The sequence below is a fragment of the Sus scrofa genome, chromosome 17 (assembly GCF_000003025.6).
Source record: "Sus scrofa isolate TJ Tabasco breed Duroc chromosome 17, Sscrofa11.1, whole genome shotgun sequence".
In the NCBI taxonomy this organism is placed as follows: domain Eukaryota; kingdom Metazoa; phylum Chordata; class Mammalia; order Artiodactyla; family Suidae; genus Sus; species Sus scrofa.
The window spans coordinates 53,026,147-53,051,198 of record NC_010459.5 but is presented as its reverse complement, the minus strand read 5'-3'; the positions used below and the strand labels follow the sequence as shown (position 1 = coordinate 53,051,198).

The 25,052-nt window shown below is 47.9% G+C and overlaps 1 protein-coding gene across 5 annotated transcripts in view; it reads left to right on the top strand.

Moving 5' to 3' along the window:
- The window catches only part of ATP9A (ATPase phospholipid transporting 9A (putative)), a 136,452-nt gene that overhangs the window by 21,422 nt on the left and 89,978 nt on the right, over positions 1-25,052 (top strand). For 4 of the 5 annotated variants that reach the window (XM_013985463.2, NM_001114672.1, XM_013985465.2 and 1 more), the window contains 3 exon segments: positions 7,982-8,126; positions 10,413-10,526; positions 14,087-14,195. In XM_013985463.2, coding sequence (XP_013840917.1) covers positions 7,982-8,126; positions 10,413-10,526; positions 14,087-14,195 — 368 coding nt within the window. 5 annotated transcript variants of the gene reach the window in all.

The following is a 25,052-nucleotide window of genomic DNA, read 5'->3' as shown; positions in this document are numbered from 1 at the left end:
CCAGCAGTGAGACTGCCTGTTGTTTTGTTTTGTTTTGTTTTTTTTCTTTTTAGGGCCGCACCTGTGGCTTAAGGAGGTTCCCAGGCTAGGGGTTTAATCAGAGCTGCAGCTGCCAGCCTACACCACAGCCACAGCAACATCAGATCCGAGCCACGTCTGTCACCTACACCACAGCTCGCGGCAGTGCTGGATCCTTAACCCACTGAGCAAGGTCAGGGATCAAACCCACGTCCTCATGGATGCTAGTTGGGTCAGTTAACCTCTGAGCCTCAGTGGGAACTCCTGCATCTGGCTCTTTTAATTGAGGTATCATTGATGTACAATATTATCTAGTTTCATGTGTTCAACATTGTGAACCATAGTTTTTAAAGGTTGTACTCCGGTGTATAGTTATTACAGAATGTTGGCTACATTCCCTGTATTGTACAGTGTATCCTCGTTGCTGATTTCCTTTATTCATAGCAGTTTGTACCTCTTAATCCCCTACCCCTATTTCACTTTTCCCCACTGGGAACCCCTAGTTTGTTCTCTGTGTCTCTCAGTTCTCTGTGCTGCTTTTAATTTTTCTTTACATCTTCTCGGATCTTCCCAGTGTTGACGCCGAGACTTTAGCTTCCTGGACTCTGGCTTCGGGGAAGGTGGCTGCGTCATGCAGGCAATTTAGCAAATATTTGCTGAGGGCCTGGTAATGGCCGTGGCTCCAGAGCAGAGATAATTGTTTCTTGGAGGCCAAGTCCTTGTTACAGTAGTTACCTTTTCCAGAAACATTGTTCCCTTGGCGTGTTCCCCTGGAATATTTGCTTTGCCCTTGTGTTTGGCCAGAGTGCACATCTGGTCAGCCTGCTCTTGGCCATCAAAACCTTTGTTTGTTTTAGCGTCAAGTCATAAGAAAGTCTCCTTGGGTTTTCCTTTGTTTAAATTGTCTAAGCTGGAAGCAGTGTAAACTAAATTATTCCTAGCCTTCCGCGTTAACCTAGTTGAATAGCTGTTGCTTGTGACAAGTGAGAAAATGTTCATTTTTTTTTTTTTAAATCTGGAAACATAAGTTAAATAACATCCACTATTAATTGAATGGCTGTTACGTGCTGGGTGTTGTCTTATGCCCTTTATGTATAAAATCCTTAATCCTCATAGTCATGCAGCAAGGCAGATCTTATTTTCATTTTACAGACAGGGAGGCGGAAGATGAAGGGCCGCAGTGCCGCTCTGGAGCCGGGCGGCCACCTGCATGCAGGTCTGTCTGCCTTAGAAGCCAGTGATCCTTCCTCCAGCCCGCGGGGTCCTGCTCTTCTGAAGCTGTGACTCTTGCTTCTCCTTTTTCAGCCTCTCTGTGAGTTTCTCCTGCTCAGGGATTCTATCCTGGAGCCCTTCTCTCAGCTCTGTCTTGAATATGGGATAGGAGTTCATTTGTCCGGGCAAGTGACAGCTCAGTGTTGAGAGGCAGCAGCAGCAGCAATGCATGACACCAGGATGGGTGACAGCTGTGGCCCCACGGCTCCAGGCAACAGGCCCTCTTGGCCTTCTTGGGGGGGTGGGGGGGCTATTGTCCTGGATGGACAAGGTGTGGTGGCAGCTGCTGGAAGACAGAGTCTGAGAGTCATGGGTACGCAGATCCACATGCCAAGAGGGTGCCTGCCGGCTGCGTCCTCGCTTTCAACTGATGGGGCCAGCGGGGGAATTTGTCGCTTGTACGTGTGCCACCAAGCCCAAGGCTTCTGCTGCAGGACAGTAATTCCCTCAGCACAGGCAGATGATGGCTCCAGGTACGACAGCGGTAACGTCTGAGTAATTCGTGGACAGGAACTAAGTCACATTGAGACAGAATGAGACATTTACTTCTTTTTTCAGTTTCCTGCACTATTTCTAACCCTGTCAGGGGCCACTTTTGTACAGCAGATTCTTGCTAGCATCCGTGCAATAAAGGAGAAGCAGGGAGCAGGCTTCCGGCTCAGAGCCACCGTGTCCAGTGGGAATTTAGTAACATTTGCTTCTCCTTGTGTTGATTTTGATGTTTAACTATTATTTAGAGCAAGTAATACTGATTTACCTTTTTTTTTTTTTTCTTTTGCTTTTTAGGGCTGCACCTGCAGCACATGGAGGTTCCCAGGCTAGGGGTCTAATCGGAGCTACAGCTGCCGGCCTACACCACAGCCACAGCAACGCCACATCCAAGCCACGTCTTTGACCTACACCACAGCTCATGGCAACGCTAGATCCTTAACCCACTGAGTGAGGCCAGGTATCGAATCTGCAACCTTGTGGTTCCTAGTTGTACTCATTTCCGCTGTGCCATAGTGGGAACTCCTAGTTTACCATTTATGATGGTGTATTAAGTTACCTTTTAAGATATATCCATGTAAATAAAATCTAGAGCAGGTGTTCTCAAGCTGGGCACACCCGGCACTTGGGGCTGGGTTCTTTGTGGTGGGTGCCGACCTCTGCTTTGCAGGGTGTTCTCATGCTGGCCCACCCCCTGCTCCCTGTTGAGAAAGGCTGATTGAAGATGTGCACATTTAGGCAAACTCATCAAGTTAGATGATCAGGGTCATTGGCTGTGGCGAAATGCCGAGTGTGTGTGAAAATGGCTGAGGTTGGGGAACCTGCTCAGGCAGGTTGCCCTCAGTTATGGGGACCACGTACCAGAGTTCCCATATGTGTCCTTTGGCACTGACGTTGGCTCAAGAGAGAGGTGGAAGGAGATGCCTTAAAAAGATGCTCTGTCACTTATGATGGAACATGTAATGTGAGAAAAAAGAATGTATACATGTAAGTCTAACTGGGTCACCAGGCTGTACAGTAGAAAAAACATATATATAAATAAAAATAAGAAAACATAAAAAAAAAAAAATGTTCTAAAAGGGTGCCATCCCGTAGAACCTCTGCTGTGCTGGGATGTTCGAGTCCGCACGTCCAGTCCGTGGCCACTGGGCACCTGTGGCTGTGGAGCCCTCGGAATACGGCTGCTGGGAGTGAGGAACCTGTTTCTTGTAAGTAATTTAAATGTAAAGCCACCCCGTGGGACAGCGCGCCTCTGGAGAGTCAGGGTGGAGCTGTCGGGGGATTGCAGCAGGCTTGCAAAGCATAGAAGTGGGGACACACAGGCTTTGAGGACTGTGCAGCCGTGTGGCAGCCAGGGCTGTCGGGGGGCTGGGGCAGTGGGGAGCACCCCCACCTGACACCGGCTTTAGCAGAGTAAGAGAAAACAAACCCAATTTATTGATGCCTAAGGCTCGAGAAGCCCAGGGAGTGGACAGACCTGAGCAGAGGGGGTCAGGAGCCTCTGGGGGTCTTTGCTTCCTCCTTGCGATGCCGTTGCCAGGCTGACTCCCCCTCAGCAGGAGCAAGGTGGCCCCCGGCTTGTCTTCTGGCACCTTAACAACTCCAGGGCGAGGAGCATGTCTTTCTTTGGATTTCTAGCAAAGGTCACGGCCAGGGCTCTCCTGGCCCTTTCTTGAGCCCTGACGTGCATGCGGAAGAGCTCCCGTTTGAGCAGCATGAGGCCCTTGCTCTCGATGATGGCCGCGAAGGATTCCAATTTTATGAAATGAGGAGAGAGTAGGGAAAAAAATAGAGCTGGGAAATAATTGTGCTGATGGGATTGTTCAGGGTGCTCTCAGGCTCTTAGCTCAGGATCTGGATCAGACAGGCCTGGGCTTAGAGCCTACTTCCACCCCTCGGTAAGGATGGAATAGGAGATCTTGGGCAAGTAACTGAGTCTTCTCTGGGTCTCAGTTTATCCCTCATGAAAATGGGGATGATGCTAGTACATACCATGTAGGATTCTTGTGAACTTAAATGAAATGATGCATTTCTTTTTTCATTTTTAATTTTTTACAAAAGAGAATGCACTTCCGCATCTGTAACACTTTAAGCATCTCACCAGTCCTCACCACCCTGGTCTTTCTGGATGATGTCAACAGCTTTCTAAATGATCCCTCTGTTTCCTTTTTTTTTTTTTTTCAGTTAATATGCAAACTTATTGATACAGTTCACATATGCTGCAGTTCACCTATTTATTTATTTTCATTGTTTAAAGTTTTATTGAAGTATAGTTGACTTACAACGGTGTGATAACTTCTTTTTTTGTCTTTTTTGAGCCATACCTGCCGCATATGGAGGTTCCCAGGCTAGGGGGCAAATGGGATCTGTAGCTGCCGGCCTACGCCACAGCCACAGCAATGTGGGATCCGAGCCCAATCTGCGACCTCTACCACAGTTCACAGCAACGCCAGATCCTTAACCCACTGAGCGAGGCCAGGAATCGAACCCTCAACCTCATGGTTCCTAGTCGGATTCGATTCTGTTGCACCATGATGGGAACTCCATGTTGTGATAATTTCTGCTGTACAACAGCATGATTCAGCTGTACGTGTACACACACACTCTTCTTTTTCACACTCTTTCCCCATGTAGATGATCCCAGAACGTTGGGCCGAGTGCCCTGTGCTTTGTGGTCCCCACTGGCCAGTCATTCCCTGTCCCACAGTGTGCATCCACTGTGGTGTATGGAATCCCAAGACCCCAGCCCAGCCCTCCTCACTTAACCTTTACTTAAAGTGTATAATTCAGCAATTTTTAGTATGTTCGCTGAGTTGCGCAGCCGTCACCACAGTGTTAGAACACTTCACTATCCCCCCTAAAAAAGAAATCTCACACCTATTACCTGCTTCTCCTCTTGCCCACTGCAGTGTCTTATGGAGGCATATGGAGGTTCCCAGGCTAGAGGGCAAATGGGATCTATAGCTGCCAGCCTACGCCAGAGGCACAAAGCCAGAGGGACCTTGAAAAAAGTGGAAGTCAGGAGCTCCCTGGTGGCTCAGCATGTTAAGGTCTGGTGTTACTGCGGTGGCTTGGGTCACTGCTGTGGTGCAGGTTCGGTCTCTGGCCTTGGAACGTCCACATATCATGGGTGCAGCCAAAAACAAAAAGTGAGTCAGGTCGTGCCGTCCTGTGCTTGTATCCCTTTAGTGATCCTCACTGTGGATGGAGTAAGAGCCAGGCCCCTTGCCCTGGTGACAAGGCCCTGTGTCATCCGCCTCTGCCTCCTCCTCCACTGACCTCATCTTTTAGCCTGTCCCCTGCGCTGGGTGCCTTCAAGCTGCCCTAGGGTGCTTTCTGTACAGACACGTGCAGGAGGCTTTCTGCCCCCGAAGCTTGGGCTTTACTCTCATGATCTGCTTGGATGGCACGCCCTTGCCTGGTTGCATGCATGTTTCTTCTTGTCACTTGGTTCAGCTGTCACCCCAGCCTCCCCGACCACCCAGTCTCCTGGAGTGAGGCCCCTTCCCCACTCCCTCTTGTCTGCGCCTTAGTTTATTTTGGGTCGTTGTTGACTGTCTCTCCTCCACCTGGAGAGTCCAAGCTCCCCAGGAGATGGACCTTGGTCTGTCTTGTGCTAGCGAAGGCCCTTGGTCAGGACCCTCGGCCTGTGAGAGCCTGGGACGTTCTGGGCAAATGAATGCGCCACAGCAGGGAAGCGATGATGTCTTGTCTTAGGTATTATTGTTATTATCAAATAGTTAATATATGCTGGTGACCCAGAAGTCAGACTCATCCTGGATGGAAAGTGTGCAGCTTATATCCAGGGCAGGTAGAAAGTGACTAAACAGGTGACAAAGGCGGTTACAGGAGATGGGCTTGGGGCTCGTTACACTGGGCTCAGGTGACGCACAGTCCTCATCTGACCTTGTGCCAAATGCTTTCCCCTCTCTGCAGGGACATTGTGAGGAAGTAGATCCTATTCCAAAGTTAGTCCCCAAAGGACTTGGAATCATAGTTTGTACCAGATGAGCACTTTTACGAATTTACATAATTTTATGAATTTACATAATAGTGCATTCATAAAATTCATAATTTTATGAATTTGCATAATAGTGAATGCTCACTATTATGAATTTAGCTTAAAAAACAAAGAAACCCAGATCTAGTCCCACAGGTACTGTATGTGCAGTGGGATTGGAGGGCACGTGGGAAAAGGGCCCCCCAGCCCCTCCTTTGCAAAGGCTGCAGGTATTCTCTGCCGCCGAGGAGGTTTGCTGCACGTGCAGGCATTTGTCTGCATGTTATCCTCTCGCTTCCATGCACAGAAAGGCATCCTGGACACAACTTGTAGGTCCTTTTCTGTTTAGCCTATCTTACACATGGGGCCAGTTAGTGCTTAGGGCTCCATCTCCTTCTTTAAAGATGGTCCCTGCTTATTGACTAGCCCGTCGCTGATGACCAGGAGATGCGTCTCTGGTCTCTCCTCCCGCAGTTGGGCTGCCTGGAGTGGCCTCTGCACGCGTGCACACCTGCAGGTTACATTCTGAAGAGTTTGACCTGGTAGCTTGCTGTGCGAAATCTTTTGCTAGAATAAAACAGACAAAACTCACGTAATCAGCCTGGTAGTGTGGGGTTCTCTTAAATTCGTTTTCACCATTCGTTGGAAACACACAGCTCTGGGAGCCATCATGACAGGATCATGGCAGGATGGGGAGAGAATGGCTGGTTCTCCGAAGAGTCAGTCGTGACCATGGGGAAGCTCTCTGCAGGTGGAAGGTGTGCTTGCAGCAGATGCAGCCTCTCCTCCTCCCTTCTTCGTTCATTCAGCACTTTGTGTCCGCCCCGCGGCCAGCTTGGGTGAGTCACACCCAAGGGCAAGAATGGGTTTGGACTCCTCGGGGTTTCTGCGTGTGTCCCTGGCCAACACAAATGAGTTGCCAGAAGTGAAACCTGTCCTCTTGAGAGCCACCACCATCCTCCCCCTCCCCCCAGCACCAGTTTACTGAAACCAGGATGCTATTTTTAAAAAAGAGCATCGTGTTTCATCCTGGAAATTTGGAGTGAGCAGGCATCTTGCTGGCATAGAGTCCTGGTGCCCAGGGCGTGTGTGTGCTTAACTTGGTCCCCCTGCACCCCCTGCACCTCAGCAGGGCCTGCTGGCCCTTAGGAGGAGGGGGAGACCGAGAGTCTGAGGCTGACAAGTAATTATGCAAGTCGTAATCGCCACGTCTGGACGGTTTGCCTGCAGCTGGCAGCGTCTCAAGGGGCCGGCAGGGCTGGGGTTCCTCTCTCCCAGCCTGTGTGCGCAGGCAGCGGGGTGAACAGCTCCACCAGGCGTTCCCATAACAAGTGCTTATAAGGGCTTGTAATTCTCAAAATGCCTTGTTTACAGGACCTCCTGAAGGATGAGCAGCTTTATTTGGTGCAGCTGGAGGTGGTGGTGGTATGTGTCTCAGAGCAGCTTAGTTTCTCCAGAGCCAGGCAGGTTCCCAGGTGTCTCTGGCCTGGCACAGGTGACCTGGCGGTGGGCATGTCTGGTGAGCTGCCCTCTGGGGACAGCCAGGGCAGTGGCCCTTGGGGTTGGTCTGCCTACAGCTGGCCCGCTGGCCCATCTCCAGGTTGTGCTGGGCTGCGAGTCACCGTCTTCCTGGCGTGTTTGTCCAACGTGTTGCTAAAAAGGAGAGCGGGCTGTGGACGGAGATTCTTTCCTTTCTGCTTTTTATAGTAATGCTTATGTAACAGCATCCTTGATAGGACGGGGCTGGGGTGGGAAGACCCTGGGTTTTAGAATAAGACGGATGGACCTGGTTCAAGGCCCGACTCAGCCATTCTCACATCTCTGCAAATTTGATGCTTTATTCAACAAACCTGGGCTTTTCCTCTCTCATCTGGAAAACATCGAAGTGGTAGTAGTCCTTGTTGCTATGTGTTTACTTTTTTAACTTTTATGATTTTAAAAATGAATCCTACTTTTTGAAATGATTTTGGGCTTGGGGATGAAGCATCTTTGATTTGGACCACATGTACTCAGCTCTTCCCCCCCTCCCCCCACTGAAGGATGAAGCCCCAGGTGTGGCTGTGGTTCTGATTCAGTGATGATGCTTTAGAGGAAGACGTTTTGGGAGGAGAGGATGGCTGTGGGCGTGGCCTTGATGGTGTGGGCGTGGCCTCCATGGTGAGGGCGTGGCCTTGATGGTGTGGGCGTGTCTCTTTTCCACAGGTGCTGTGAGTGGCTGAGATGCTGTGGTGCAGGAGAGCCCAGGCCCCGCACGGTCTGGTTGGGGCATCCCGAGAAGAGGGACCAGAGGTACCCTCGGAATGTCATCAACAATCAGAAGTACAACTTCTTCACCTTTTTGCCTGGGGTATGTACGAGTCGGGAGAATATCCTTTTCTTCTTCCCATGTCAAATGTATGTAATGGCACCAGTCTTAAGACCCAGGTCCCCGTGGTGGGTTTTGTGAACGCCCTGTGCCTTTTCCATGTTGCCTCAGCCACTGGCCATTGTCCTCCCTGGTCCTGAGCCTGTGGAAAGGGTCTGCCCTCTGTCTGCAAGGCTGTGAGGCTCCCCCTGATAACTTCATATTTATTTGGTGTGTTGGACCTAGCTTTGCTACCAAAAAAAAAAAAAAATCAGTGCCTAAATTTTTCCTCAATTATCATCCTGAAACTTATATTCAGAATAGAGAAGTTGAGAGATAAAAGTACAGACAATTTTTTAAAAAAGATAAATCTTAATACTATCATCCAGAGAAAGACTTTCTATTAATACTTTTTTTTTTTCTTTTGTCTTTTTGTCTTTTTTTGTCTTTTGTTGTTGTTGCTGTTTCTTGGGCCGCTCCCGCGGCATATGGAGGTTCCCAGGCTAGGGGTTGAATCGGAGCTGTAGCCACCGGCCTACGCCAGAGCCACAGCAACTTGGGATCCAAGCCGCGTCTGCAACCTACACCACAGCTCACGGCAACGCCGGATCATTAACCCACTGAGCAAGGGCAGGGACCGAACCCGCAACCTCATGGTTCCTAGTCGGATTCGTTAACCACTGCGCCACGATGGGAACTCCTATTAATACTTTTTTTAATGTTTGTTTTGCTTCGTATTTTACTCTGCAGTCTTAGCTTTCGTACGTTATACAGATCCGTGGACAAGTACTCTGAAATCCTTCCCCCCAACATACCCTTTAGTTCAATGTCTATTTTTATCCACTGTGTCCTCTGTGGATATACAGAGGAAAATGCACTGATTGACTTCAGAAGCAGCAGCAGCAGTCCATTCCAAAGCTGGAAGAAAAAAAAAATCACTGATATTGCGTGATTTATTGAGAGAGAACATGGAAATACAAACACATCATACTGTCGACTAAGGTCAACCTGACTGTTTCTTTGAGGGTGATTTTTGACGACGTTTCTTGCTGCTTGGCTTTCTCCCTCCCCTGGCCCTCTAAAGCTGAGTATCCTAAGGCCAGTACACATTTCTTTCTTTTTGCATTTTTTTTTAGGGCCACACCTGCGGCATATGGAGGTTCCCAGGCTAGGGGTCCAATCGGAGCTACAGCTGCCGGCCTACACCACAGCCACAGCCATGCCACTGTCTGTGACCTACACTGCAACGCCAAATCCTTAACCCACTGAGCAGGGCCAGGGGTCCAACTCACGTCCTCATGGATACGAGTCGTGTTTGTTACTGCTGAGCCACGGTGGGAACTCCAGAAGTTTCTTTCTTGTTCATGGAAATTCTGAGACACCCTGTGCCACTTTCTTCATCTCAGCAAGGGACCGAACAGTGGCAGTGCGTGCCTTAGCTCTGACGAGACAGCTCCTCTCTGCTCTTTGCCTGAAGGCCAAAATGAGTCAGGTGGAATCAGTGTCACGCCCAGGGCACCCAGTGGCAGTTGAAACTTTTCCGGAACCCTTCCTGCCACACGGGATGAAATTCTGCTGTATTGTTTCGTGGCCTTGCGATCATATCATGGAGATATCAATTTATCTTGCTCTGTGGATTCAACCTTACTGCCTAAGCGTTTCCCGCTAAACTCTCTTCTTCAACAACATTTTGAGTGGCCTTACCTCTGCTTCTAGTTTAAGAAGTAAAACTTAATAGCTGCCGTGGAGGCACCCAGCCTACCCTCCCTACCCGGAGGTCACCGGTGTCCTGGGTTTAGTTTCCACCTGCTTCACTTACTTCTTTACTTTGACAAAGTGTTATGTCCCCCCCCCCCCCGCCGAGTGTATGTTCCTCAACAGCAAATAGAGGTGTGTGAACTGTGTACACAGGTTCGGTGTGAGTTGTGGTCCTCTGGGGAGATTTTTTTTTTCTTTCTACAGCTGCACATGGGGCAGAGGGAAGTTCCCAAGCTAGGGGTCAAATCAGAGCTGCCCCTGCTGGTCTACGCCACAGCCACAGCCAGGCCAGAGCCCAGCCGCGTCTGTAACCTATGCCGCAGCTGGCAGCAACACCAGATCCTTCCTTAACCCACTGAGCGGGGCCGGGGATCGAACCTGAATCCTCCCGGACACTAGCTGGGTTCTTAACCCGATGAGTTACAACAGGACTCCTGGGGGATGTTTTTAAATGTGCCTCATCTCCCTCTAAACCCATCCGCCTGCCTCCAGCCAGCCTCGAGTGTCCTCTTGCTCCTCTGTCCACTCCAGGTGCTGTTTAACCAGTTCAAATACTTCTTCAACCTCTACTTCTTGCTTCTCGCCTGCTCCCAGTTCGTCCCTGAAATGCGGCTCGGCGCGCTCTACACCTACTGGGTCCCCCTGGTGAGTATCTGGACCCATCAGAGGGTGGGAAACAGAAAGTTCTTTGCCTCTCTCCTCCAAGCGTCTGAAGCTGGAAGGTGGCCTTTCAGGGGAGAGGACGCCCTCAGGCCAGCACGGTGGGAGTCCCCAAGATTTGCGTGTTAACGCTCGGTGGCCCCACCCCCGGTCCGGCCCCTGTGAAGCCTGAGCCGGTCATTCCTCTGTCCGCCGCTCGGGAGTCTTCGACATTTCAGCGGTTATTTCCTGCCTGCTTCTGCTTCCTGCGCATCACCTGCTTCCAGGCTCTGGGCGCACAGTGGTCATGAGAAGGGCCAGGCCTCTGACTCGGGGGCTCGTGCTGTGTGAGTGCTTTTCTGTTTAGTCCGAGGACTGTGTCAGCGCAAGGGGGGACCAGGTAACCGCTCCTGCGCGTCTGTGTCTGGAGTGGGAGTCACCCCAGTGCCCCTCGGTCCATCCCATGCTGCCTTTTCTTCCTTCTTGCCTTTGAAGAGGTGGTTGAACACCTGCTGTGTGCCAGGCGCGGTGCTGGGTGCTGGGGATGCAGCTGTGAATGAAGCATGGAGGGGGCTTTCGGGGGGACAGACGGTGAACAGGTCCTAGGAGAGATGGGGCGTTTGTTGAGCTCATGAAGGTGGAGGCAGGGAGGTGTGGGGGGCCAAGCTTGGCCAGGGGGCCAGGAAAGGCCCCTGGAGGAGGGGGGAGGGAAGACAAGGAGGGGGTGGCCGTGTGCCAGGTACAGGCAGTGGCAGTGCCAAGGGCCTGAGGTTGGCACATGCTGGAAGTATTTGAAGAACAGAGGGAAGCCCAGCGTGTCTGGGGACAGAGGGGGCAGAACTGGCCTCTTTTTCCTCCCGAGACATTATTTCTCCCTGAGCAAGACTCCGAAGGAACACTTGAATTATCTTGGCACAGGTCTTGTTGCTTTTTTTCATCAGGAGAAGATGCTGAAAGTAGAAAAGATTTAAGCATGTCTGTTCACCGTCACCACCTCTGATTTCCTTACGAGCTCAGACAAGCCCTGACCCCATTCAGACCGCTTTCTCAGTATCTGTGGTGATTAAGGACCTTTTTCAGTCTCTTCTTTCCTCTCAGTCTCTTCTTACAAGTGCTTCTGTTTTATGTACACTCTAACTTATATTCTCATTGATTATATATTATGTGAATGTTTATGTTTTGTGGGTTAGGATCCCAAGGTGTTCACGAGGGCAGCTGTGTATCTCCCCATCTCCCAGCTCTTGCATCTCAGGTGTGATGTCTGGTCTGCGACCTCTCCCCTCTTGGTATTCCTCTGCCCAGCCTGTCATATAAACCCATTATCCAAATGATTTTTGTGGTATAGACCTATTAGCATCCCTGCAACTTCATTCCCATTGTTATTGGCATCTGTGTTGGGGAGTGGACTTTGGCCGTAGGTGGCCTAAGTTTTGCCATTTGGTTAACCAAGATGCATGTAGATAGGATTAAGAGAAGAAGGAATTTATTTATTTATTAATTATTGTTTTTTAGGTCTGCACCTGCGACATATGGAGGCTCCCAGCAAGGGGTCTAATTGGAGCTGTAGCTGCTGGCCTACGCCACAGCCACAGCAATGCCAGGTCCGTGCCATGTCTGCGACCTACACACCACAGCTCATGGCAACGCTGGATCCTTAACCCACTGAGCAAGGCCAGGGATCGAACCTGTGTCCTCATGGATCCTAATCAGATTCGTTTCTGCTGAGCCACAACAGGAACTCCCTGGCAAGTCCAAGGCTAATCTATTTTTGATGTACATATAGAAGGGTCTCAGCACCTTCGGAATTTCCTGTCTGTTCACTGTCACCACCTCTTAATTTCCTTACAAGCTCAGATAACCCCCCGTCCCATTCAAACCTCTTTCTCAGTATCTGTGGTGATTAAGGACCTCTGAAGTTGGGTGTTGGGAATTTATTTCTGGACTGCATTTGCATCTCTTTGTAAAGCAATTTCTAGCTTAAGAGGTGGCATGTCCTCTGGGATTCTGGAGGACTGTGTGTATGTGTGTGTGGGGGGGTGGGTGCGTAGGTAACGGTGACTGGGGAGGTGGGACTTATTTGCAGCAGGGAGGTTAGCGGCTCCTGTCATTGAAATGAGCACACACTTCCCATTGACAGCGATGGGATTTAGCCAGGCCCACGCAGAGAGAAAGAGAAACTGGACCATTTGAAAAAACAAACAACAGAAACCTGGGTTCTGGCCCAGAACAAAACAGCAGCATGGGGGAGGGGTGGGGGGGGGGGTTCTGAAAACCTGGTTTCTGCTTTTCCAGAGGGCTTTCTGTCCCCTCCGTATGTGGTCTGGTTATGCTTTTGTTCTGAAATGTACGAGTTTGGCTCTGGCCGCAGTGTGTACTTTCCATCTGATTGGAAACAGGAGTAATCCTTTGATTGTAAAGATGTATGGGCCTTTGGAGGAGTTGCACAAAGCAGCACATCGCTGGCTAGATTTACAGAAGAGATTTAAAGTCCTTTGAATCAAAGTTAATATATTTCACGGGTTAAACAGTATGAAAATGCAATCCTCAAAGAATTCACTACTGCTAACCTTGGGGGCCATTGTGCTCTCTGCATTTAAAAAAGTCGACTTTAAAAGGAGGGGTGACAAGGGTATTTTGTAAGAAAAATGAATGACTGCTCTTGCCTTTATTGACACAAGGGGAAAACATCTAGGTGAAAATAGATTCTTCCTCTGGGTGACTAGCCCCCACTAGGTTTTATGAGTTGGGGAATCTGATGTGGGAAGGTTGGGCAGTTTAAAATTTTCTTTTTATTGGTGGGTACTTAGGTGGTTAATACTTTCATGTGATTTCTTTATAGAAGTTTAAAGCATCACCGGTAAGACTCAAGTCCCCACCCCCTCGTAGTCCCCTTCTTTGCAGAGCAATCTAAGCAGTAAATAGTTAAGGAGAATCCTTTGACAGTGTACGGAGTCTTTGTTGGTTTTTTTTGGATGGTGTTACATTGTTATATTCCCAAGGGTTGGTTTCCCTATTGGCAGGTCCCTGCAGACAGGCATGTATCTCATTTTGTGTCCTGGCTCCGTCTTACTGGTTCCACCGACCCAAGCTTCTCCAGATGCAGAACATGTGGCCGTGAACGTCGTGGCTCTTAAGAGCAAAGACTGCAGCTAGAGTCCCTCTTTATCCCTTAGGTGCTTTATGTCCTTGGACAAGATGCTCCAACCTCCGGGCGCCTCAGCTTCTTCCCGTGGAGCGTGGCCCTCTTGTTGATGAGCTGCCCCAGGGGGCGTTGAGTTTGGGCCCATGGCGAGCACTCGCCCTCACTCAGCCCTTGCTGGTTCTGGTGTTTCTCTTTCCCACTCCCAGGAACCCCGAGGGGGCGGTCAGTGGGGGCGTGTGAGTCCATGAGGGTTTCTCCAGGGTTTAAGATTTGGAGAAGGGGACTGGCCGGGGCTTGTGCATTTGGAATAATGAGCAGGTCCTGCCCTGCAGCCCTCCTGAGTGGCCTCTGGCCTTTTCTGTCCCCGCCCCAGGAAGGGAAGGTGGCTTTCTGCGGGGCTCACCCCTTCTCCCTCTCTGTGCAGGGCTTCGTGCTGGCCGTCACCATCATCCGGGAGGCGGTGGAGGAGATCCGATGCTACCTCCGGGACAAGGAAGTCAACTCGCAGGTCTACAGCCGACTCACAGCAAGAGGTCAGCCTTCTGGCTCCGCTGGGGCCCCCCCTGCCGTCCGGCTCCAGGGGCCACAGGGTTGCAATTCAATCTTGGCCTGATGACAGTCCAGGGAGCAGAGTTCAAGGCCTAGGGCCGCAAGTGTCCGGGCTCTGAGTGGCATCAGGAGAGGCCAGTGTGTGCCTGGGGCCTGGGGGGACACTGGCTATGTCCCTAGGCTGCCCTGCCCTCTTAGAGCCGGTCCTGTTGGCTGACCTGTGCCTCCAGGCTGGAATTGAATTCTGTGGTTTGGCTCCTCTGCGTGCTCAGCCTCTCCACGTGTGGGTGAGGAGGCGGGGGTGGGTGGGTGGGAGCCCCCCCCACCCCCACCCCGCTCTGTCATCCACCCCTTTCCTAGAGGAAGTGCTGCTTTTAGATGTTCTTTCAACATTACACACCTATGTCACACCTTTGCAATCTTCGTTTTTGAGAAGGCGCCAGATTTACATAGTAAGTACGGCCTCTGTGAAGGTTTCTTTGAAGCCATCTTATAAATTCCCAAGATTGAAGAGCAGAGAGTGAATAGTCTGACCCAAGGAAGAATGACTAGGTAACATTTAATTTTTGAATGTTTGAAATGGTGGAATTTAAAAAACCCACTCTGATATACCGTTGAGAACCTGCGATACAGCGCAACCGAGTGTCAACTGGTATTTCCAGCTGCAAATTCTGCTATAGATTTCCTGTAAGGTTGTATTCAGAAATGAGAGAACGTTAGCTCGAGTCCCCTAAGATTGCTGATCTCGTTCAGGGATTAGTAATGTTGTAGCAGTGGCCGAGGGGAATGCAAACTGCCTTGCCTTCAGGAAATTGAGAATTCTGCCAGACATAAGAAGATAAATGCCTAAGGAGCTCGCTCGTACCCAGGCAGGGTGTGATCTGCTTTATGTTATTAAGTGCGTTCTGCTTCTGAAGAAGCAGTCCATTCAGACGTCAAGGTTTTGAGTAGAATTTTCCTTCTAGAAAAAAATGTTGGTGAAATATATTTAAGGCTTCCTTGCCTCCCCCCCCCATGAAAAGGAAAATAAAAAGAAATTTTAGTATAATCCCCCGAGGGCTTGAAACTATTTTGTTTTAGTGCACTGAAATAGATTTTCATAGTTGGTGGTCTTAAGAAGTTGCAAGTCTCTGGGAGAAGGGGGGATTTAGAGTTGGCATAGAAGTGCTTTATTATTGTTAAACTACTGTATTTAGGACGTTTTGCTACCGAAAGAAAGAAAACCCAGCATAATCTCTGCAAAGGCAGGTGGTTTGGCTTTCCACGTGAGTGATCAGAAGACCCCTCTGGAGGGCGTTGGTGTTTTGTTTTTTTTTTGACGGTTCGTGTATATTAAATCCTCCCTTAATAACATATTCTGACTATAACATTTAAAATGCTTGGCAACCGACAAAAGCCCCATGGGCGAGGGTGCGGTAGATCTATTTAGCGCTTGGGAGGAGGGGCCCTGGGATTCCTTTCATTCATCTACCCCTGCTCCAAACCTTCTTTGGTCCTTTTCATATTGCAATTGCTTTTCCCGTGAATGATTTTTCTGCCCTCCCCTGCAGACCCCTTTCTCAGCCCCTGCTTTAGCTCCTCGCAGTTCTTGAAAAGATCCTAAGGAGAATTGGCAGATGGCTCTAGCATTAAAAACGTGTCTTCCTTTGTGGGTCTCCTTTTGTGCCCGAGGTTTCCATTGTCATGCCAATCCCGCAGTAGGGGGACCCCGAGCAGAGTTCTGAATATTAACCCGGGTCCTGGCGGTGCAATTTGTTTTGAAAGCCCCCCCAAAGCAGTGAAGAAAACTGTCAGCTTGGAAAGCCAGGGAGGGGAGGTTGGTTATTTGATACATGTTGGGGGGAAGGGCTACCAGAGTAAGAAGCTCAAACTGGAAGATTTCCGAGAGAGGAAGAGAAAGAAGCCTTTTTCGAATTTACCCTTCAATTACTGAATAGTATTCTCTCGGGGACAGCTTTGTGCCAAGATCTTCATTGAGGAAGCCCAGTAGCAACGGGAAACATACATATATGTATATTCATGCTGGACTGTTTTCTCTTTTTATCACATGGCATCTTAAAATGTACTTTTCAACAGTGTTTTGAGTGCTCGAAAAAGTTTGGAAACCAAAAGTTCAAGTCCTTGATCATGAGATTACAGGCCAGGCTATTTACCGACATGCTGCATCATTTCCTGATGAGTTATAGCGGTGCGAGTATCAATATAGTTAAAAATTGCAGGGGAGGGGGAATAATTTCTCGCTAGCAGAATCGTCACAAAAATCATGAGGAAACTCGGTTTTGCCCTTCACGCACGGCATCAGTTTTTAACCTCTTGCTTTTAATACTCTTGCCTCACTCTCTCTAAGCCATTAAAGAATTAACCTGTAGACATTATTTCCATTTAACTCCCAAATACTTCGGTGTTTTAATTCCTACTGGGTCTTTCTCTTACCTAACGTAGTGTAATTACAAAACCAGAACATCCATCATCCAGACATTGCTATTAATCTCATATACATTTACTCCTGAAATATTTTTAATAGCTTTTTTTTTTTTTTTCTCCTCTTTTCTTATCCAGGAACCAGTACAGTTTTGCCAGTTGCATTTAGTTGTCCTTTCCCCTTAATTTCCTGCAACTTGGCAGAGAGCCCCCAATTTCTTTGTTATGACATTGACACTTCTGAAAAGGACAGGCCAGTTTCAGGCCAGTTACTTTGTAGCTTGTTCCTCAATTTGTGTTTGTCTGTTGTCTCAAAATTAGATTCACGACAAGCAGGAATTAATATAGTTTTAAGTATGCCAATGGCACAGATTCTGGCATGTTTTAGAGCCACTATGTTCATCAAAGTTTCGAATTTTGAGGAAAAAATTTGATTTTACGCAACTGAACAGAAACCCTTGGAAATCACAAATGGATTAATTTTTAATGTTACTGTCAGTGGTTCAGTCAGAAGCAATTGAAGGAGTTGCAACTGTGGCGCAGAGGGTTGGTTATGAATCTGACAGCGGTAGCTCTGGTCACTGCAGAAGCGCGGGTTTGATCCCTGGCCTGACACAATGGGTTAAAGGATCCAGCCTTGCTGCAGCTATGGCGTATGTTGCATGTGGCTCACATTCAGTCCCTGGCCTGGAAACTTCCATAAGCCATGGGCGTGGCCATCTTAAAAAAAAAAAAAAAGAAGTAATTGAAGTGTTCTAGTAATAAAATTAGGCTACATATAGAACTAACCTTTTATTTGAGACTCCGTTACTTCCTAAAGTCTGTGAAAGTTCTCTGTGTTACAGAGAGAGACACGTGGGGCTGGGACTTCAAGGAACTAATAGTCCAGTGAAGCATCCAGGCGTCTAAATAGAATGATTAAATCATGTAACTAGTAATTATATGTCAGTGGCATGAGTGTTGTGGCCCTTATAAGGACTGTCTCCTTGGAGTTCCCGTCCTGGCGCAGCAGAGACGAATCTGACTAGGAACCATGAGGTTGCGGGTTTGATCCCTGGCCTTGCTCAGTGGGCTAAGGATCTGGCGTTGTCGTGAGCTGTGGTGTAGGTCACAGACATGGCTCGGATCTGGCATGGCTGTGGCTGTGGCTGTGGCCGGCAGCAAAAGCTCTGATTAGACCCCTAGCCTGGGAACCTCCATATGCCACAGGGTGCGGCCCTAAAAAGACAAAAGACAAAAAAAAAAAAAAAGAAAAAGAAAAAGGACTGTCCCCTTTCTTGGTTCTGAGCACAGTGCCTGGCATTTGAATGAAATACTGGTTCTGAGTTTATGCTCTGCCTGCATTCAAGAGTCCTGCTTCCACCTCCTCCCTGCAGTGTAGGCAGATCCCTCAACCTGTCAGTAAATCTGGGATAATAGTGATCCCTGCCTTAGAGAGTTGCTGTAAAATAACTCTTGAATGCCGGAGGAGAATTTAGCACTGTGCTGGGATTTGGTCTGTGCCCAAGAAAGGCAGCACTGATGATATGGTAGCAGTTCATTAAATATTGGTGGGTGGATAAATGAAGGTATAAGCTGGAGGTTATGGGAGCCCATCAGAGAGGAACTGATAATATCATCCCAGAAGAGGGGACCTGCCTCCTGAGCCTTACAGATGGGAAGAAAGAGGACTGGCTCTCCAGTGTGCAGTGCCTGTGAGTTCCCTTGTGGTTCAGTGGTAATAGACGTGATCAGTATGCAGGAGGATGAGGATTTGATCCCCAGTCCCACTCGGTGGGTTAGGGAACTGGCGTTGCTGAGAGCTGTGGTGTAGGCCGGCAGCTGCAGCTCCAATTTCACCCCTAGCCTGGGAACTACTGTACGTCACAGGTGCAGCCCTAAAAAGCAAAACAAACAAACAAACAATTTGTAGTGCCTAATGCAAAATGAACACATGGGGTCCCTGTTCAAAAATTATTCCGAATTTCAAGATGGTGACAGCAGAGCACTAAACCAAGTAAATGCCTCCTCCCTTTAAAATGTTTTTCATTGCGATATAGTTGATTTAGTGTTGTGTTGATTTCCACTGTACAGCAAAGTGGCTTGGTTGTACATATGTATATGGGTTTTTATGTTATCTTCCAATATGGTTTACCATAGGATATTGAATATAGTTCCCTCTGCTGTGCAGTAGGACCTGGTTGTTTATCCATCCTGTATATCATAGTTTGCCTTTGCTAATCCCACACTCCCAATCCTTCCCTTCCCAACCTCCCACCTCCTTGACAGCCACAAGTCTGTTCTCGATGTCTGTGAGTCAGGTTTTGTTTTGTAGATACATTGATTTTGGTCATATTTAAGGTTCTACATATAAGCAGTATTATATGGTATTTGTCTTTCTCTTTCTGCCGTACTTCGCTTAGTATAATCATCTCTGGGTCCATCCATATCACAGCAAATGGCATTAACTCATTCTTCTTAATGGCTGAGTAATATTCCATTGTATATACATACAGTGCCTTCTTTATCCGCTCATCTGTGGATGGATATTTAGATTATTTCCATGACTTGGCTATTGTAAATGGTGCTGTCATGAACATAGGGGTGCAGGCATCTTTTCAGAATATAGGTTTGTCTGTATATATGCCCAGGACTGGAATCACAGGATCATAGAACAAACTCGTATTTTTAGTTTTTGGGGAAACTTTATACTGTTTTCCATAGTGGCTGTACCAAGTCATATTCCCACCAACAGTGTAGGAAGGTTCCCTTTTCTCCATATCCTCTCCAGCATTTATTTATTTATTTATTTATTTTTGTCTTTTTAGGGTCGCACCCGTGGCATATGGAGATTCCCAGGCTAGGGGTCTTATTGGAGCTACAGCTGCTGGCCTGCTCCACAGCCACAGCAACGCCAGATCCAAGCCGCGTCTCTGACCGACACCACAGCTCATGGCAACGCCAGATCCTTTACCCAGGGCTAGAACCCGCAACCTCATGATTCCTAGTCAGGTTCATTTCCGCTGCGCAATGATGGGAACTCCTCCAGCATTTATTATTTGTAGATTTTTTAATGACGGCCATTCTGACTGTTGTGAGATGGTACCTTATTGCAGTTATGATTTGCATTTCTCCAATAGTTAGTGATGAGGAGCCTCTCTTCATGTGCCTATTGGTCATCTGTATGTCTTCTTGGGAGAAATAGCTATTTAGGCTTCTACCTATTTTTTCAGTTGGGTTTTGTTGTTGTTGCTGTTATTGGATTATATGAGCTGTTTGTATATTTGGGGAATTAAGCCCTTATCGATTGAATAGTTTGCAAATATCTCCCCCCGGCTGGAGGTTGCCTTTTGGTTTTGTTTGTTGTTTCCTTTGCTGTGTAAAAGATTCTAAGTTTGATTAGTCCCATTTGTTTATTTTTACTTTTATTTCTCTTGCCTTGGGAGACTAAGAAAACATTGGTATGATTTATGTCAGAATGTCTTGCCTGTGTTCTCTCTCTCTTTTTTTTTTTTTTTTTTTTTGTCTTTTTGCCTTTTCTAGGGCCACTCCCACGGCATATGGAGGTTCCCAGGCTAGGGGTCAAATTGGAGCCGTAGCCACAGGCCTACGCCAGAGCCACAGCAACGCCAGATCCAAGCCGTGTCTGTGACCTACATACACCACAGCTCACAGCAACACCGGATCCTTAACCCACTGAGCAAGGCCAGGGATCAAACCCGCAACCTCATGGTTCCTAGTCGGATTTGTTAACCACTGTGCCTTGACGGGAACTCCATTGCCTGCATTCTCTTCTAGGAGTTTTATGGTGTCTGGTCTTATATTTAAGCTTTAAGCCATTTTGAGTATATTTTTGTGCATGGTGTGAGTGTGTATTCTAACTTCATTGATGTGATGTGTCTGTCCAGCTTTCCCAACACCATCAGTTTTCCTAGGCTTATTTCTGGGCTCTCTGTTCTGTTTCCTTGATCTGTATATCTGTTTTTGTGCCAATCCCATGCTGTTTTGATTTCTGTAGCTTTGTAGTATGATCTGAAGGCTGGGAGGGTTAGGTCTCCTGCTTTGTTCTTCTCAGGATTGCTTTGGCAGTTCTGTCATGGCCCCTTCTGAGTGCAGGGCCCTGTGCCCTTACCCAGATCACATGCCCATGATGCGGCCTGGTAAAGAGTTCTCCACATGTCACAGGTTGTGATGGCTAGGAGCATGGGGTACCCCAAGTTCTACTCCAGCGTGTTCTTCTCAATTCAGTCTGAGCTTTTCCTTCCTGGAAACACAGAAGAAAAGACCATGAGGTCAATGAGGACCCGAGACCCCGGGAAGGTTCCTTCCGTAATCCGGGAATCTGTCATCATGGCATGTCACAGGGAGAAGATGGCATGAGAACTGCTTGGAAAAATGGGAAGGAGGAGAAACAAAAGTAAGAATTTACCTACCATAAACCAGCCAGGTGCTGGGCAAGGTCTGGTCTGTAATTTTTTATCTTATATTTATTTATTTGACCTCATCCATGGTATGCAGAAGTTTTTTTTTTTTGCCATTTCTTGGGCTGCTCCCGCTGCATATGGAGGTTCCCAGGCTAGGGGTCTAATCGGAGCTGTAGCCCCCGGCCTACGTCAGAGCCACAGCAACGCGGGATCTGAGCCGCATCTGCGACCTACACCACAGCTCACGGCAACGCCGGGTCCTCAACCCACTGAGCAAGGGCAGGGATCGAACCCACAACCTCATGGTTCCTAGTTGGATTCGTTAACCACTGAGCCATGACGGGAAGTCCTGCAGACGTTCTTGGACCAGGGATCGACCCTGCACCTCAGCTGCAGCCCAAGCCACGGCAGTGATAACCTCCTTAACCCACTGTGCCTCCAGGGAAGTCCTGTAATTTTTTAAACAGCCTTATGGAGGTAGCTTTTACAGATGGGGAACTGAGGCTCAGAGAGGGAAAGTAATCCTGTCTTAGGTGATGCAGCTATTGGAGGGCTGGAGCTGTGTCTGAAGTAGCACCTTAGCCTGGAAGTCGAAGGACCGCCCTGTCCAGTTGACGCTTTTGTGTAGAACGCCTCCATGGTTGCCACAGTGTTTGGCCTTCATACATATGCTGTAGGAGAGCTTTTAGATTTAAGTCATTTAAAAACACATTTCTGAGTCTAAAGAAATAAGTACAGCCTCCTCATTCTAAGGCAGACAGGCTGTTGAAAGCCACACAGGAATGATGCTGTTGGAAAAATAAACATCCCCTCTCCTATTTGAAATTCACACTTAAACCTGGTCAGAGACTTGAGAGAGGTTCTTGGACTCGTGTGAGTTTTGTGGCTTTTGACCGCAGAGCTGTCTTCAACATTAAGAGTATTCAGTGGCACTGGAGACCCCACAGCCAGAGCGGGAGGATCTCGAAATGGTAGCAAACCCAGCAAAACTTTGTTACTTGAAGGATTTGGGTTGGGTCAAGAAAGAGTAATCAGTAAATGTATTATTTTTCTTTATGCTTGTCCTTCCCAAACCAAAGCTTTAATTCCGCATTGGGGGGAGGGGGGTTGGGGTGGTAGGGGGAGGGGTCCTGTCTTGATTTTCACAGGTGATGAGAGGCAATTGGATTTGCATTTTCACAAGATGGGTCTTCATACCAGGAATGTTTTCCCAGACTAGCTTGTGATCAAGGGCTAAACGCAGCAAGTGGATAATTAGCCTGGAAAGAAAGTGCAAACAGAAGCGTAATTAACACAATTGCTGATGCTTCTTTCCTGCTGGGGACATCTGGGCACAGGGTAGACCATAATCGTAAGCCAGAGGTCTGCACAGAATGGACAGAATCTCTCCTGTCTTCAGCTTTTTAGTGCATATGGGTGTAGAACCCTCAACTATCTTTCTTCTTGCTGATTCTTTCGGGATTGTTCCTCCATGCTGCTCTGTTCCCCTTTCCCAGTTACAGAAAAACCTCAAGGACCATGCTTCCATTTGAAAGTGGTCTCTTGTAAAGTTTAATTCAAGATCCAGTTTGCCCCATTATTTAATGTGACTCAGTTTTGAGGCCTAAGGACACACCTGTGTTTCTTTGAGGGCGTCGTAAGCCATTGGCGCTCATCAGAAGAGGGTAGATAGGGCAGGGAACGGGTTCATTAATGGGGAGTTGTGGGGCCCATAGCGAGCTAAACCGAAACTCTGTTTTCTTAAACACAAGGACCATTGATGTTTTCAAAGTGGGAGCTCTGGTCAGACATGGGATAACACTAAACATTGTTTTATCCTTGTTTCTTAGAGAAGAGAATTCCAGGGACAGCCTTTTGGATAAGTACTGCAAAGGTCTTTACTGACAATTTCAAATGCAGCTCAGGAAGCAAAGAATTCTTCCCTTCCCATGTTTCATTAAGATTCAGAGCCTCAGCGCTGACAAGTCTTACTTAAAACAGATCTTGTCACACACTCTTCTCCCACGTTGTCTGACAGATGCACAGTTGTTATTTCAGACCCTTGTAAGGGTTCCTTTTAATAAGATTGCTTTTCTTCTTCCAAACTACTCAGTTTCACTTTATTACAAATCACTACTGTTAAATTTAAAAACAACAACAACAACCAAAAAAACACCCTGGAAAAAAAAAAAATCTCACTTGCAAATTGCACTGTTATCTTTCCCCAAAGGTATTTCCCCCCTGGTGGGTGCTGTTGCTCTATTTCATCCTTACTGGGCTCCAGAAGCAGGGGGCACCATTTATATATTTATTTTAAAAGCCTCTGTTGGGTATAAACTTGTTAAATTTAAACTTCAGCCTTTTTTTTTTTTTTTTTTAAGTTCCCGCTATTTTAAACAAAAGCCCCAGGAAGTGGCCCGTGGAATTTATAATAATGCTCTTCTACCCTTTGGCTGTTTTCAAATAACAGTCTTTTCTTGGGCTTTGGGGAATGCCTGCGACCCGATTGGGCTACGAAAATTTCAACTTTAAAACCCGTTCACTCTGCTGAGCCTGCAGAGGCGTTTTTGTGTCAAGCTCAGGAAATGTACACATGCTGTAGAATTTACAGCTCATCACTGTCACAGCCAGATTAGAGTGCAAGTTAAAGGGTTATACATTAACCAGGGTTAGTGCATGGGGATCGCTGTCAGAGATCTACAAAGGCCATCAGTGTCCTGCAGGCACAATGGAAAATAGAAGTATAGCTCGAGGTGTTTGGGGGTCAAAAAATCAGCCCACGAGGACTAGTGTCCCGGAATTTATGTAATTTTTTTTTTTTTTTTTTTTTAATGGGGGCCGTTCTGCAGTTTGACTGAATTGTCATTTGCTTGTTTCGACTCAAGGGAAACATCTGGTTTCTCTCTGCAACGTAGACAAACTGCCCTTATTCTGAAGCTCTCATCCATGAAAAGCATGGTTTGAGCTCAATAGGTTTGCTTACGAAAGGCTTGGAGGTCCATCTCTGCAGAAATAAACAGCTCCAGTAATTGGAAGTTTGTTCCCTGGTATCAGCTCCGGCTCCGAGGTGACTTGGGTGATGTGGCGAAAGCTGAATGGGATGCCTTGATTTTCTAGAAAGGATTTCATGATTTGAGATGTGGCCGGCAGAGAAATCTGCCGCTTAACCTTTGAAAAATCTCTTACCCTGTTTCTGTGGGGTTTCTACAAAGATCTGCAAGAGTCCCAGAGCCTGGAAGTGGGAGTCTGGGGGAGACGGGATCCGAAAGAGAAACGTTTTGGCCTGGGGGGCGCCGTGGAAGACTTGCGGGGTTTCCGTTGTCAGACCACGGCCGGATTTTCCCGTGCGCATCAGGATGAAGATGTGACTGCGTGTGTTCACTGCTGTTCGGGACCAGCTGCGTGCTTTGTGGGGCTCAGTGCAGAAGGAAAATATGGGCTCCCTTGTGCAAAAGTGGGGAGGAATTTTAGAGGAAGACAGGAGTCACTCATCCACGCGGGGGCGCATCTGGGTGAATACGCGGGTCACAGGCCCGAGAGGCGTGCTGCTTCTGGCAGTTTTAGGAGTTAACTAGGGTAGATGACAAAAAGTAAGTAAAAGAATAAATAAATAGGAGTGCTTGGGAATCTCTAGGGTAAATGACAAAACAAAACAGAAACAATAGGAGTGCTTGAGAAGTTTGTCCTTGTGGGGCTGGGAGCGAATGTCCTTCCAACCACCAGGTAATGGACTGTAGGGAGAGTGCCTCTTTCGAGGTAGGTGATAATTGCTATCAATATGCTATTTTTCTTTTCTTTTTTTTTGTCTTTTTGCCGTTTCTTGAGCTGCTCCCGCGGCATATGGAGGTTCCCAGGCTAGGGGTCAAATCGGAGCTGTAGCCACCGACCTACACCACAGCCACAGCAACACCAGATCCTTAACCCACTGAGCGAGGCCAGGGATTGAACCTGCAACCTCATGGTTTCTATTCAGATTCACTAACCACTGAGCCACGACGGGAAAAGCTCTTTTTCATTTCTCGTATTCCTTTACTGGGA